The sequence below is a fragment of the Podarcis raffonei genome, chromosome 3 (genome assembly GCF_027172205.1).
Source record: "Podarcis raffonei isolate rPodRaf1 chromosome 3, rPodRaf1.pri, whole genome shotgun sequence".
Lineage (NCBI taxonomy): Eukaryota > Metazoa > Chordata > Lepidosauria > Squamata > Lacertidae > Podarcis > Podarcis raffonei.
The window spans coordinates 74,171,724-74,185,102 of record NC_070604.1 but is presented as its reverse complement, the minus strand read 5'-3'; the positions used below and the strand labels follow the sequence as shown (position 1 = coordinate 74,185,102).

Below are 13,379 nucleotides of genomic sequence, written 5' to 3'. Positions count from 1 at the left end.
AACGGATGGAGAAGTCATTTATGTGCTGGGCACAGAAAAGAGGGTTCCTCTGCTTTAGTGACCTGCTTGGTTGCGCAGTGGGAGACTAGAGAGCTAAATCCCTTCTCTGCCAACCCACTTGCTTGCCTGCATGAAATTATTGGGTCATCTATGCGCTCAGGCTAGTGTTTAAATTAGGATTGAAAAACCTATAATTTTTCAGATGCAGCTGGACTACAACTCCCGTCATCCCTGACCATTGACCATGCTGGCTGGGATGGGACTGTTAGGATTCAGAGTCTAGCAGCACCCAGGGAATCTAAGTAGTCTTACTTGCAAGCAAGTTGCATTAACATCAATGAGATTAATTCCAAATAAAGTTGCTTGACATTATGCGGAAGTGAATTGAACTATACCTACCTAATGTGTTTAGGGGGACAAGGCTTTTATTTGTCAACAAAAAGTTATTCAAATCTCATGAAAATATTGTGCAGTTAGCTTTAAGAACCAGGATCAAAAAGTTCTAAAATAATATTAAGTAGGTAGATGGACCCTTTTGCTCAGATCCCTACCAATGGATATCAGCATCAGAAGGAAGTGGCCGTTTTTGGAGAAATGCTCTTACAATATAGCTTTCGCTTTTTATTTACTTCGGTTGGAATATTTGTTGCATTCCATCAGACACAATGGGATGCTGTGATTTGTTCCCTTTGGAGCGCCATGGAAGCACGTCCATAACAAGGGCAACCATCTTGCAGCAAGATGCCTTTTTTGCAGACATGCATTCCTGTACTTGTTGCCAGATTTGCTCTTTGTACACAGTGCAGAACTAGCTGTGTTTGAACTGCCTAAAAAGCTCACCCATCCCCACTCTACTTTTCAAAGCGCCTGGTTGCAGCTGGCCTAAACGGCGGTTAATGCCTACGATACATAGGTAAGTTACCCTAGCCACTTCCACCGTGCCTGGCTGCGAAAGGAGAAGAGCCTTTGTTCACAAATGAAAAAGTTTGACCTCGTACTTCTTCATCTTTCTGTCTCGGACCGGCCAAGAGAACCTGCAGCTCCCCATTTGTTGAACTATAACTCCCATCAGTCCCAGCCAGCACGGTCGGTGGTCAGGGATGATGGGACTTGTAGTCCAGCAACCTCGGGGAGCCCCCTCACATTAGCCGCCCCGAGCTTAACGCATTCCAGTGGCCACATAAATATTCATGGCGGGGTATCTCGCTAGGTCTCCTCGTACCTTTTCTTTACCAGGGCTTGTTTCATGGGCCCCGTTTCACGGCGAAGCACTACTTTGGGAGAAGTGAGCGCGGGAAAGAGGCTGGGTCGGCGTCCTCCTCTGAGGCGCTGAGGGCGCGCTTCTCGCCGGCGAGGGCGGTGCCGAAAGCGGACGCTGCTGCGAAGACCGGCGTGCCTCTGCGTCGCGGGGCTCCGGGGAGAGCCTGGAAGCCGCGTCCCACGCTTGTCGCCTCGCGCGGTAAGTTGGCGCGGGGCGAGGGGTCTCCTGCCAGAGGCCTCTGCGCGCGGAGCGAGAGTCTCTCTGGTCCTGGGACTCGGGCAATTGGAGGGCTCCCCCTCCCGAGAAATGAAGCCCCTTGCCCCCTTCCTGCCCGCCGTGTGGAGCGGTACAAGCCCTGGGAGGAGCAGTGGGATTATGGGGGGGGGGCGCTAAAAGGCAGAGGGCGCTGCCTTTGGAAAGCTGGTCCCACTGGGTCCAGTTAATCAGCTTCGTTGAATTAGTTAAACTCAATAGTTTAAAAACTGGATTTTGAATAAATGTGCGATTGTGCTTTGAATTTCACTGGGTGGTTGCCTGCCTTAGTCGTGCAAGCCGCTGTTCTGCATAGCGTGGCCCGAAAAAGTTTTGGAACCAGTAATCTGGTCGTGGTACTAACTTGAATAAAATATGGGGGGGGGCAAGTAAGCCCCGCCCTGTATAATCGATCAATGACAGGGTACACCCCGCCCCCTATTTGAATCGCACTGTCCATCAATCTGGGGCAGGGGTGCAGCCCAATCAAATATATTGGGGGGCTGAAGGGATCTGGCCAATTGAAGGTCTGAGAACTACAGACCACAGTCCTTTATTTCAGGGGTTAGGCAGAGCTCAGGCTTGGGGGGGTCTACTTGGTGGGTTTACTACAACTCCCAAGATTCACCAATGAGAGCCTGGTGCCAAAAATACACACTTTACATTAAAAAAAGTTGAGCCCAGGAATTTGAAGCAGAGCTGATCACAGTTCTTCCGCACAGAAACCTCCTCTTAGTTACCCCCAAAGGATTATTCATTGCAGCGGTATAATTTAGAGTGGGAGGGGAGTCGCTTTGTTGCTGTTCTTGTTAAACAATCGGGAGCCAGACATTCTTGCTGATCTGCTGCACATCACCCAGAGAGTTACCATTAGATCCAGATGATCTAGCTCCTGCCCACCCCATGCCGCCTTCAATACAAGGCTGTCTGAACAGCCAGCCTGGATAAGGCACTCAAGTTCACTGAGCTGATGTGAAATCTTCTTTTCTCTCACAGAGGGAATGATTGTCCTTCTCCATGCTGTGGGAGGGGAAGGGCTGTAGCTCCAGGCTAGAGCATGTGCTTTGCCTGTAAAAGATTCCAGGTTCAGTTCTCACTATCCTAGTAGCCCTGGAGAGACTTGTGTCTGAAATGGTGGGGAGCCGAGGCGAAATAGAAAAGGCATAATCTTGTATGCCTAACCTACCCTCTTGGGATGTTGGGGGAAAATAGTATTTCCTGTTGCAAGAATTCTGAACTACAAACCTTCCAATATTTCATAGAAGAAAATCAGGACACCTTAGGTGATTAAAATATCCCTGTTCTCAAACCAAGGATTGATGCCTGAGGATCCGATTGCCATTCTGTCACCCTGCAGTGTTACACATTGGTGAATGCCTGATTTACAGGGTCTTTGTTTATTCTGTGGTAGCCTTTATTCTTCACCGACTTCTGAGGCAGAAAAGGGAATGTAACACATTTCTAAAATCTGTTACATTCTAAAAAAAAATTCCTAAAACTTAAGAATGTTTACTAAAAAGTGTTTAGCAAACTTGGATACATGCAAGTCCCAGTCAGTTTAATGGGACTCACTGCCTAATGAATGGGTACTAGATTGCAGCCCTGGGTGGTAATCCTGTACATACTTACCTGGGAGTAATTCCCCAGTGGGCTTACTTTTGAGTAAAGGTAAAGGTACCCCTGACAGTTAAGTCCAGTTGCGAATGACTCTGGTGTTGCAGCACTCATCTCGCTTTATTGGCTGAGGGAGCCGGCATACAGCTTCCGGGTCATGTGGCCAGCATGACTAAACTGCTTCTGGCGAACCAGAGCAGCGCACGGAAACGCTATTTACCTTCCCACTGGAGCGGTACCTATTTATCTACTTGCACTTTTTGGCATGTTTTCGAACTGCTGAGTTGGCAGGAGATGGGACCAAACAACGGCAAGTCCAAGTGGCGCAGTGGTTTAAACCACAGCGCCACCTGCGTCCCAAGCTACTTTTGAGTAGACATGTACAAGACTTCATCTTACAGTGGAACTGACTGAACTTGCATAATGGCAGCAAGTTGTTATTGTTTCTACACATTTTTATGTGGGTAGGCCATGTGTGTGTGTGTGTGTGTGTGTGTGTGTGTGTGTGTGTTAAGAAGGGAAGTTTTCTGCATGTGTAGGTGCACCCAGGTTTGCAGGTACCATTTAAAACAGTTGGGGTACATTTTTCAGCCCAAGGGCCACATAACCTTCTGGAGGCCAGATGCCAGTGGTGGGTGTACAGTGGTACCTTGGGTTACATGCGCTTCAGGTTACAGACTCTGCTAACCCAGAAATAGTGCTTCAGGTTAAGAACTTTGCTTCAGGATGAGAACAGAAATCGTGCTCTGGCGGCGCGGCGGCAGCAGGAGGCCTCATTAGCTAAAGTAGTGCTTCAGGTTAAGAACAGTTTCAGGTTAAGAACGGACCTCCAGAACGAATTAAGTACTTAACCCAAGGTACCACTGTACTGTAAATGAATGTACATGCTGCCTTTGTGCTGCAGGCCAGCTCCTTCCCATGCCTCTTTCTGTCTTCCATCTATGTAAGCAACCGTCACAAGCATACATTCCAGCCAGCCAAATACAGTCAAGGAGAGTGTGAAGCAAGGCCAATGAGGGGATTTCCTGGGCTGAAAGTGGGTGTTTGGGTAGGGGGCATGAGGTTCCACACACTGATTTAAAAGAAGAAAACCAAATGTTCATATATATTCTGTTGGATGGCATATTTCAAGCCTCCCCCCCCACAACTCCTGCAGCCATGCTGGTGCCAACCGTATTGCTCTGCTTTTCTTTAGACCACGTCTTGTTGTCTGGGCAGCCCAGGACCTCCATACATACTGCCCAGGCTTGCACCATGGGGAGGTCACTTTGGTGCTGCTAACACAGCAGTTTGATTTCACCCCTGGAGGCGCATTCCATTGACTCTCTAGCCAGTTGGATGCCAACAAGATAGCTCTAGCCAATTCTGAAACACAGCTGTGGGACATTACTGCAGTCAAACCAACAATTCATGTTTTGCTAGATAGGCACATGAAGGGGCTGCGGCTCATATCATCTCCTAGTGTTCATGCCTCCAGTAGCAACATATGGAACATCATTTCACGAGCTACTTCATAGATGAGCAGCAATTTGAAGCCTACATTAAAACCCAGCACAGTGATTGTGGCACAGATTGTCCACACCATACATTTAAAGCACTTCCCCAAGGATCCTGAAAATGGTAGTTAAGTTAACCCTTCATGAAACTATAATTCCCAGTGTTCTTAACAAACTACAGTTCCCAGGAATATTTTTTTGGGGTGCTTTAAAAGTATAGAATGTACACAGCTACAGACAGAATGGGCTAACCTCAATAAGTTGACTAAATGTATTTGAACTAGAACTGCCTTTTGTCAAAATTCTTCGATGTGAAGCATAGCTCTAAGGAGCATTCAATATTTACTTTAAGAAAACCATAACTGTACAAAGGGGGATGATGAATCAGTGAACTGCTGCGTAATTATTAAACAGCAGATTCCAGAATTACAGTCCTTGAACAGTTTTACCGGCAGCGATGGTGGAGGCAGCACCCTGTTTGTTTAATCTGGTGCACAAACACTTTGAGGACTGGGTTGCTCAGGTAACTAACCTGTCGCTCAGGTGAACAATATGTTGGTTTGGAACAAAAGCCTTTATACAAATGCCTAATGTTGATTTAAGTGTTCGGCTAGTCCGACCTAATTAGATGTGGCAATATTGTGTTCTCTGCAATGTATAAATTTGTTTACCTTCTTTTCTTTCGCAGTACTTCCCTCACAGTAATGCGATATGGCAACCTGCTTGCACCTTTACAAGAAGAGTACACTTCCTCCACTTCTGGATAGGTACCTCCCAGTTAATTCTAGGAATCAGGTAATCTTTTAAAAGGTGCCATTGGCCTTGAATGCTTTCAGTGTAGTCATTTTATGTGAACTCTGGAATAAGTTTGTGTCCTTCCTCTCCTCTGTTTAAGAAAGTCCCATGATATAACTAGGATGTGTTTGTCACATGCTCAACTGATGTTCCTCTTCTCCATTACAAATTTTAATTGTTTTTCAGCCCAAATTCACTATGTACAGAAGTTACAAGGCAAACAAGGAAAAACAAAAGCACTACTGAAATGATTTCTCTGATTGGTGGCTTGCTGTAAATAGATACAAATTTAAAACAGATAAGACAGGCCAGGCTGAGGAGAATCCCAGTTACACAAAAAGGGAATCCTCTCATATCCTCCATCAAGATCTAGGTCTAGGATAGCTTACGGTTGCCTTTGGACTTGTTGACCATTGAGGCATATTCCCTTTCCTTCCGGTAGTGATAAAGCGGGATATCAAATCCAAACTCTTCTTCTTCTTCTTTGCATGACTCTGTATCAAAGAGGACTAATTTATGCATAATTTGGGGAGCTTTGGTCATAGCGAATGTGGCCATGAGGCCAAAAAAAGTTTGGCCACCTTGATCTAGTCTGATTAAGAGTTCTGGAGGCCACGAAAGCATGCACCCTATTTTGTGATATTTTTGGTTGGTCTGATAAAGGTATTGCCCTAACATGGATTTTGGAGCAGGGGGGAGAATTAATTTATAGCAGCGCTGATAACTCTCCTAATGACCCTGTATTAATGAATTACCTTTATTACCATGAAGGTACACGATGCTATTTCAGTGTCTGGGGTGTTGTCAAAGGCACAGATCTGTATGTAAAAGCTTTTTTTTTTAAAAAAAAAGTCCTTTTCTACTCTAAAACATCACTTTTAGAGCCAGAAACACCTTCAAAGCAAGAGGCAAAAAGGATCTGTTACAAGTGCAAAAAGGATGAAAGTGGCATACATCATACATAATATTGCCATAGTAACGAGGCGATAAATATAGCCATTCATTGCAAAGTGTGGAGGAAGGATGCAAACAGGCCCTATTTATTAACACTGAAGTTAAATGTAGTTGAGGCACCCCTCCTGAGTATTGCAGAAGCAGTGGTGACTTGTAAATCCAGTACACCCAGGTTTAAAAAGTGCATCCTTACATGATCATTGATAGCTGGAGTAGCCCAGTAGACTGGCAGGTCTTTATCTTCCCCACTCACTATGGACAACCTTGGCAGGTGGGCAGGACCACCTGCATGTCAATCATCTGGCATCATAATGGCATCAGATGATTGACACCTTTCAGAACTTCAAAGGAAATTACTATAGAGCAACCTCCTTTGAAGACTGACTCCTGGTGTGCCTGGCTCCCTTTAGCTGAGAGCTAATGGTCGGTTAGAGGCAACCCCTTTGAAATGGTCTTTGGAGCTTAATTTGGCCAACAGACTGGAGGCTCACCATGTCTGAGCTTGGGGCAGGGGGGAAATCAGACATATAAGTTACAAATAAGCCCCTTGTTACAGCTTCAAGTTCAAGTGGGTGCTTTTTCTGAAAAGTGGAAGAATGCTGGAATAAGGATATAATCATATGGCACACATCTCTGATCCCAGTAGGGTGATGTTATCTTAGGCGCCTGCTCAGAAATGCACCCCATTCACTGGAACAGAGATAATTCAAATAGTTGTGAAATGTGCTGGTAAGGGATGATATTTTTCTCCTTTAAGGCACAGTGTCCCGGTTTTGCCTTGAAAAGAGCTGGAAGTTAAAGAGTCGCACGTACAATCCCTAGAACGAATCAGTCATTCCTCTAATCTGTCTATGGTGTCTCTTGGGGCCCAATCACATAACTAGATCCATAACTAGTTCTCCTATATTAAAAGTAGTTAAAAGCAGCTGGACACTGTGGAGTAGAGCCCTTTCCACTGCACTGTTTTCCTAAATCAAATCCCTCAACCCCACTTTTATTTGCCCTGCTGTGGAAGAAACACATGTACCGCTTAAACGTTTACCTTTTCCTCTACACGAAAAAAGCAGCTTTTGGAATTAAGCCGTAGATTTGTGACATGGCTGAAAGGCCACAGCTGGTACCTTGACTTTTGTGTCAGAGTCTGTCAGCACTTAATCCTGCCCATCCGTAGAAGTCATAGAATTGTAGAGTTGGAAGGGACCAGAAGCATCATCTAGGCCAACCCCCTGCAATGTAGGAATCTTTTGCCCAACGCGGGGATGGAACCCACAATCCTGAGATTAAGAGTCTCATGTTCTACAGTGCTATTGGCGTGACACCATTGAATAAACCGCAACTACTGAATTCTGTATTGGCCTAAAGATATGATACAGAGATGCTGTGTATAGTGTGATGGGGTGAGATGATGAAGCATATGATTCTATTTTAGCTGGGAGCATGAAAAATACTTTTTGAGTTGCAGCAGCTACAGCTTGTCTTTTAGAGTCAGGCTCCTTGACTGCAGAACATCCCTGGGTTTGGCTTATCAATGTGTTCCCTTCATTTTTCTCCTCTCAGTCCAATGTATAGTGGTACCTTGGGTTACATACGCTTCAGGTTACAAACGCTTCAGGTTACAGACTCCGCTAACCCAGAAATAGTGCTTCAGGTTAAGAACTTTGCTTCAGGATGAGAACAGAAATCGTGCTCCGGCGGTGTGGCGGCAGCAGGAGGCCCCATTAGCTAAAGTGGTGCTTCAGGTTAAGAACAGTTTCAGGTTAAGAATGGACCTCCGGAACGAATTAAGTACTTAACCCGAGGTACCACTGTACTGAACTGCAGACCTTTAATAACTACAACTCAGTTTTTCTACCATTGTGGGAAGGTTGAACTTCCTGGCTACTTAAAAATTTCCTCCACCCCCCTTTCGATTTTGTTGCCTCTGCAGGGCTGCTCTATCCCTCTGGCCCCTTTTGTAAACTCTGAGGCTTTACACAAGGAGACCTTTCTGGGAATGGCCAGGATTATGGATGTTTGCAGTGTGTCCTTGGTAGCAAAGAATGACACACAATGTGAGGAGAGTTCTTGCCAATCTGAGCAATGTGCTTATTAAGCAGTATGTTGGTTCTCATCCAGAGACAAAGGTTCCTTCTATAAACAGAGAGGGGAAATCATTTTAAGAACTTTTTAAGTTTGGAAAGGTGTCTTATATACAAGTTACTCTTTACAAGTAATTTTGTTTTGCTTATGTCCTTTGAACTTCATTTCTTATTTCTCATTGTGTTCACTCATATTGTTTTCTGACTTATTTGCAATGCATTATTCAGGAGAATGAATATGCTCAAGTTTCTGATACTGACAAGAAATTTTAGCCGTACACGTGCTTTCTTAAAAAAGAAAAAGGAATTGATTTTCTTATTTAAATTTGTCACCCCAAATTCTTAAGTCATATGTTCCTCTTTCATTTATTTTATCTGGGAGCCAGTAGGTGTAAATGATGCTCTTATTCCATTTTTTTAAAATGTAGTGTTGATCATATATTTTAGAGAAAGTTCATTTCTGCTCCTCTTTAAAGAAAGCTCAGTTTTGCCAGGGTAACACACACCACCAGATTCAGATTTGACATGCAACTAAAAAAAAAATTCCTCAGAACACTGAATTTGTAGACAAGTTTGGTCAACTTCTGTCTACCTCAGATATGCACTTGAACCATGACATAGGCTATTAAAGATATAGCTTCACCCATTCTGCATTGCAGGTGACCACAGTTAATCCTGCACAGCACCACGTAGGGGTGATTTAGGGTCATGTATGTGATGTGCAATGGGACGCAGGTGGCGCTGTGGTCTAAACCACAGAGCCTAGGGCATGCCGATCAGAAGGTCGGTGGTTCGAATCCCCACGACGGGGTGAGCTCCCATTGCTCTGTCCCTGCTCCTGCCAACCTAGCAGTTCGAAAGCACACCAAAAAGTGCAAGTAGATAAATAGGTACCGCTACGGTGGGAAGGTAAACGGTGTTTCCATGTGCTGCTCTGATTTCGCCAGAAGCGGCTTAGTCATGCTGGCCACATGACCCGGAAAAACTGTCTGTGGACAAACGCCGGCTCCCTCGGCCAGTAAAGCGAGATGAGCGCTGCAACCCCAGAGTTGTTCGCTACTGGACTTTACTGTCAGGGGTCCTTTACCTTTATGTGATGTGCAGATTCCAGGAGAACACCAGGTTTATTTATCCTCAAAGCCAGTGGCATTTCTCACACTTATTTACTGAATTTAGCTTGTAACAGTTAATTTGTGCTTTGCTAACAAATGCATTTTATATCCTTTTTAAATGGCATCTAAGTACTTAATTAGTGGTTGGGTTTTCTTGGAGTTGGATTTCCGATCCTGCGTCTTTTGACGGTATTCTGTTTCAGACCGTTTAAAAACACAGACCAGTGGAACTGAATAGGTTTGCCACCTTTTCCTTTGCCTTCAACATCTGCATGGCCAGCAGAAATTCAATTGTTGTGGCTTCTCCTGGTGCGGAGATGGAGTAATGGGAAACTCCAGTAGGACCCTTGTCACTGAATGCAGCTTTGCAAAAAATATCTTGAACCCTTTCTTGTGCGTGTAGGTCACCTCAGCATAAGGCAGCACATAAGTAGTGACCTGTGGCAGCTCTGCTGGTCCATTTTTAGAGTTTTGGTGTACATCAACTTTATGGAGTTGTAAAAAACAACACCACAGTGTTTTCCAAACAGAAAGTGCATCCCCAGGTCAATAGTTTCAGGCCTGCATAATTCAGTGCTATCTACTTCTTGCATGGTTTCAAAATGTTATGTCCAGCATCCTATTCTCAAGTGGCCAACCAGAACCCCACAGGCAGGATCTGAGCACAGCAGCCCTCTCTCTCCCTGTGGTTTCCAGCAACTGGTATGCAGAAGCATATTGCCTCAGGCTAAACTGCAACAAGCAAATACGAAAGGCTTGTAAAAACCAGTAAGTAAACTTACTTAGTCCTCTAGTTACAGTCCTGTCACAAAGGAGGGCTATTAGAGCATGCTTTCCCCTCGCTGGACTGTGATGCTGAATTTCTATTGTTTAAGATTCACCCCACAAGCATCCTGGAGCCCCACACAGCCTCCCTTACATATAAGAGAGACCTCAAGCCATGTTTTTATTTTTTTAAATCTGCGTTGCACTTGGAAATATGCTTGCAATGTCTTATGGGGTGGGAGGAAATTTTAGTTACCTTTCAGATGTACATAACATGCTTGTATCATCTGATGCCATGCAAGAGAAAGTGAATATGGAGTTAGGGTGAGAGGCAAATTTAAATGCAATTGCTCAACTTCAATTTTTGTGTACTTTGTTTTTGTCTAGAATGGTCCAAACCTGCAAACGATAGAAACAGATGATAAAAGGAGGCCAAGAAACAACAAACATGTTTTAAGTGATGAAGATAAAGATGAGCTCATCCAGCGGTCACTGCAAGAAAAGGTAACAGTCCACCATGATAAATGATGTGTTTGATGATTTCTCTACTTGTGAAGGTGCAGCTTAAAATGTGTCCAGAGAAGCTGTTACTACAGGTAGCCCATTTTCTGTATCTTGAATGTGGGATGGAGCCAGTTTCTAAGCTCTGTTTGCTACCTAGGCATGGACCCCTACGTCATGGCTGATGGGGAAGGACAGAGACTTTTCTACTGTTCTGTGTTGTTATGTCAAACAGGAGCATTTGACTAATATGCAGCCAGCCCATTCAGTATGCAGGTTCTTCAGATGTGGGTAGAACACTTCAGTCATGCTGAGAGATCCTAGTCATATGGGAGGAGCTTGTATTGATTCAGTTTATACTATGCCATTGTTGCCCTTCCAATTTTCTTTTGCAAGAAACTAAAAAAGAATATAATTTTTATTCGTTGTTGAGTCTTTAAATTGGGTGGGTGAAGAGGGGAACCTGATGTCTTCCATACCTTGTTGAACTAAAACCATAGCTGTCCCTTTTTAAAAGGAAACTTCCCTTATTCCGAATAGGATTCCTCGCAAGAAAAGGGAAAAGTTGACAGCTATGACTAAAACTCCCAGGATCCACTCCCAAGCTAGTGGCTAGAAATTATGTGGTGAGTGGCCCTAGCTAAACTGGCATTATTGTTTGAACAACAAAACAAAAAACAACCAAAACCCCTGAAGAAGTGTAGAATCCTAAATAGTTGTAATGAAAAGTGTCCTTCTGGACATTCTCCAAGCCCCTGAGCCGCAAGCAGTTCCTGTTAAGCCCTGCTGAGTGAGTGTTTAAATGACCCAACCAAGCAGACAGAGTAAATTGCATACTCCCTCTCACACCTCCTGAAGAAGCAGCCCTTTCAGTGCTCATTCCATGAGACAGAGACATGTGATCAAACCCTGTTCATGTTGGGTCATTTTACATGTTCTCCCAGAAGTGTTGAGCTGGTCAAAAATTGGCAGCTCCCACACTCCTGGAAAAACAATCAAAGAGGGGCATGTAAAAGTAAAAAATGCAGTTTTCCCAAGAACTCACCAAATTGTTTTCAAATCATTAAAATCAATGCCTGCCTGTCAATTGGAGTAAAACTGTTGTAACTTCCATAGTTGTAACTTCTCAGTTGCTCACTGCATTAAAGAGAAATTAAGTGAGAGATTTCTGCTTACCAGATTTCTGCGTCTTAATGCTCAATGGTCCAAAAACTGCTGGAAGGTGAGACAAGTATGCTTTCTGAATAGTTGGGTAGAACTATTTTGCTAATCCCTCGATAAGGGTTATGCAGACCAAAGGAAGTTGATTCAGGGAAGAGATCTGGAATACTCTGCAGAAATACCTTCTTGTGTTGAATTGCTAAATGATTTCATGGTTGTTTGTTCATTCATACATTCAATTCATAACCCATCCTTCCACCAAGGAACTTGGGGTGGAGTAAATGGTTCTCCCTTTCCCCATTTTATTCTCAAGCACAGCTGTAAAGCTGAGAGACCATGAGTGGCCCAACACCACCTAGTGAACTACAGAAACCTGCTGTTATAGGAACTGTGGTGTCTTCCAGAATCATTCAGAAAAAGTATGATTTTATCTCAGAAATAGGCAAAGGAATAAAGCTACACATTGAATGAAATTTGGACTTTTGCATTTAAGCACTCAATAGCACCACCTGTTGAAGGCTCACCATAAATACCTAGCATTTACTATTTCCACTAAGAAGTACAAAGTTGTACTTCTTACAACAGAAGTGCTGTTTCAATGGTTAAGGTTGGAATTTAGGGTTGTTAATGTAATATAGAGGCTATAATTTATTGATGCAATGAAAAGACGATACATCAAAAGAAAAAAGAAGAAACTTTTACAAATCACCTTTAAAAACAATGACTCTGACATTGTGCAGTATTGAAGGAATGTCAGTTTTAAGGAGAAGTACATATGCCAGTAATAAATCTTAGCCTGTGTTTCTTTTGCAACAAGCATTCTGTCATCTAGACTTGTATGGAGCAACAAGAGTTATAATAGCAATTTATCACAAGAAAAATGGTGCGACTATTGAAAGGGGTTTTAAAGAAGCCACATGGCTTCTAGTACAAATGCTGTGATGTTTCACAGAATATCCTCTTTGACATGGAACTACACTTTGGTGGGTGTAAGGTTGCATGGCACAAGAAAAAATATGTATTTGGGAATGCATGGATTAAGGGCAGCATAAAGAGGCTTTATTGCCATATACTAGAGTAAAGGTGTCACATTGATGTAAAACGTATTTACTCATCCCGATTAAAGTGCAATAGAAAGGTATGACAGTAGGTGGCAGTGAAGAATTGCACTAGAGGAGCGCCCTGTTTGGAGGGGGGAATAATATTTTCTTAGCAGTAGCAGGTTATAGCTTGAGTGCTTGCAAAATGTGATACCTTCCAAGCTGAAGCACTTTCTAGAGGGAAATGACCTGGATCACGCACGGAACTCGTTTGTTGCAGTCTAAATTGATTGCACGAAAAGTGCTTTGGTTAGCTGCTGTACCACCCTGGGAATTCTGTATAAAGGATT

General features: G+C 43.7%; 1 protein-coding gene across 3 annotated transcripts in view; it reads left to right on the top strand.

Moving 5' to 3' along the window:
- The first annotated feature begins 1,033 nt into the window (after window positions 1–1,033).
- LOC128410738 (uncharacterized) overlaps window positions 1,034–13,379 on the top strand; it is a 48,445-nt gene continuing 36,099 nt past the window's right edge. Inside the window, exons 1-3 of one of the 3 annotated variants that reach the window (XM_053382380.1) lie at window positions 1,034–1,459; window positions 5,312–5,418; window positions 10,715–10,831. In XM_053382380.1, coding sequence (XP_053238355.1) covers window positions 5,335–5,418; window positions 10,715–10,831 — 201 coding nt within the window. In that variant the 5' untranslated portion in view covers window positions 1,034–1,459; window positions 5,312–5,334. The remainder of the gene's footprint in view (window positions 1,460–5,311; window positions 5,419–10,714; window positions 10,832–13,379) is intronic. The other 2 variants (XM_053382378.1, XM_053382379.1) reach the window with 2 other exon arrangements.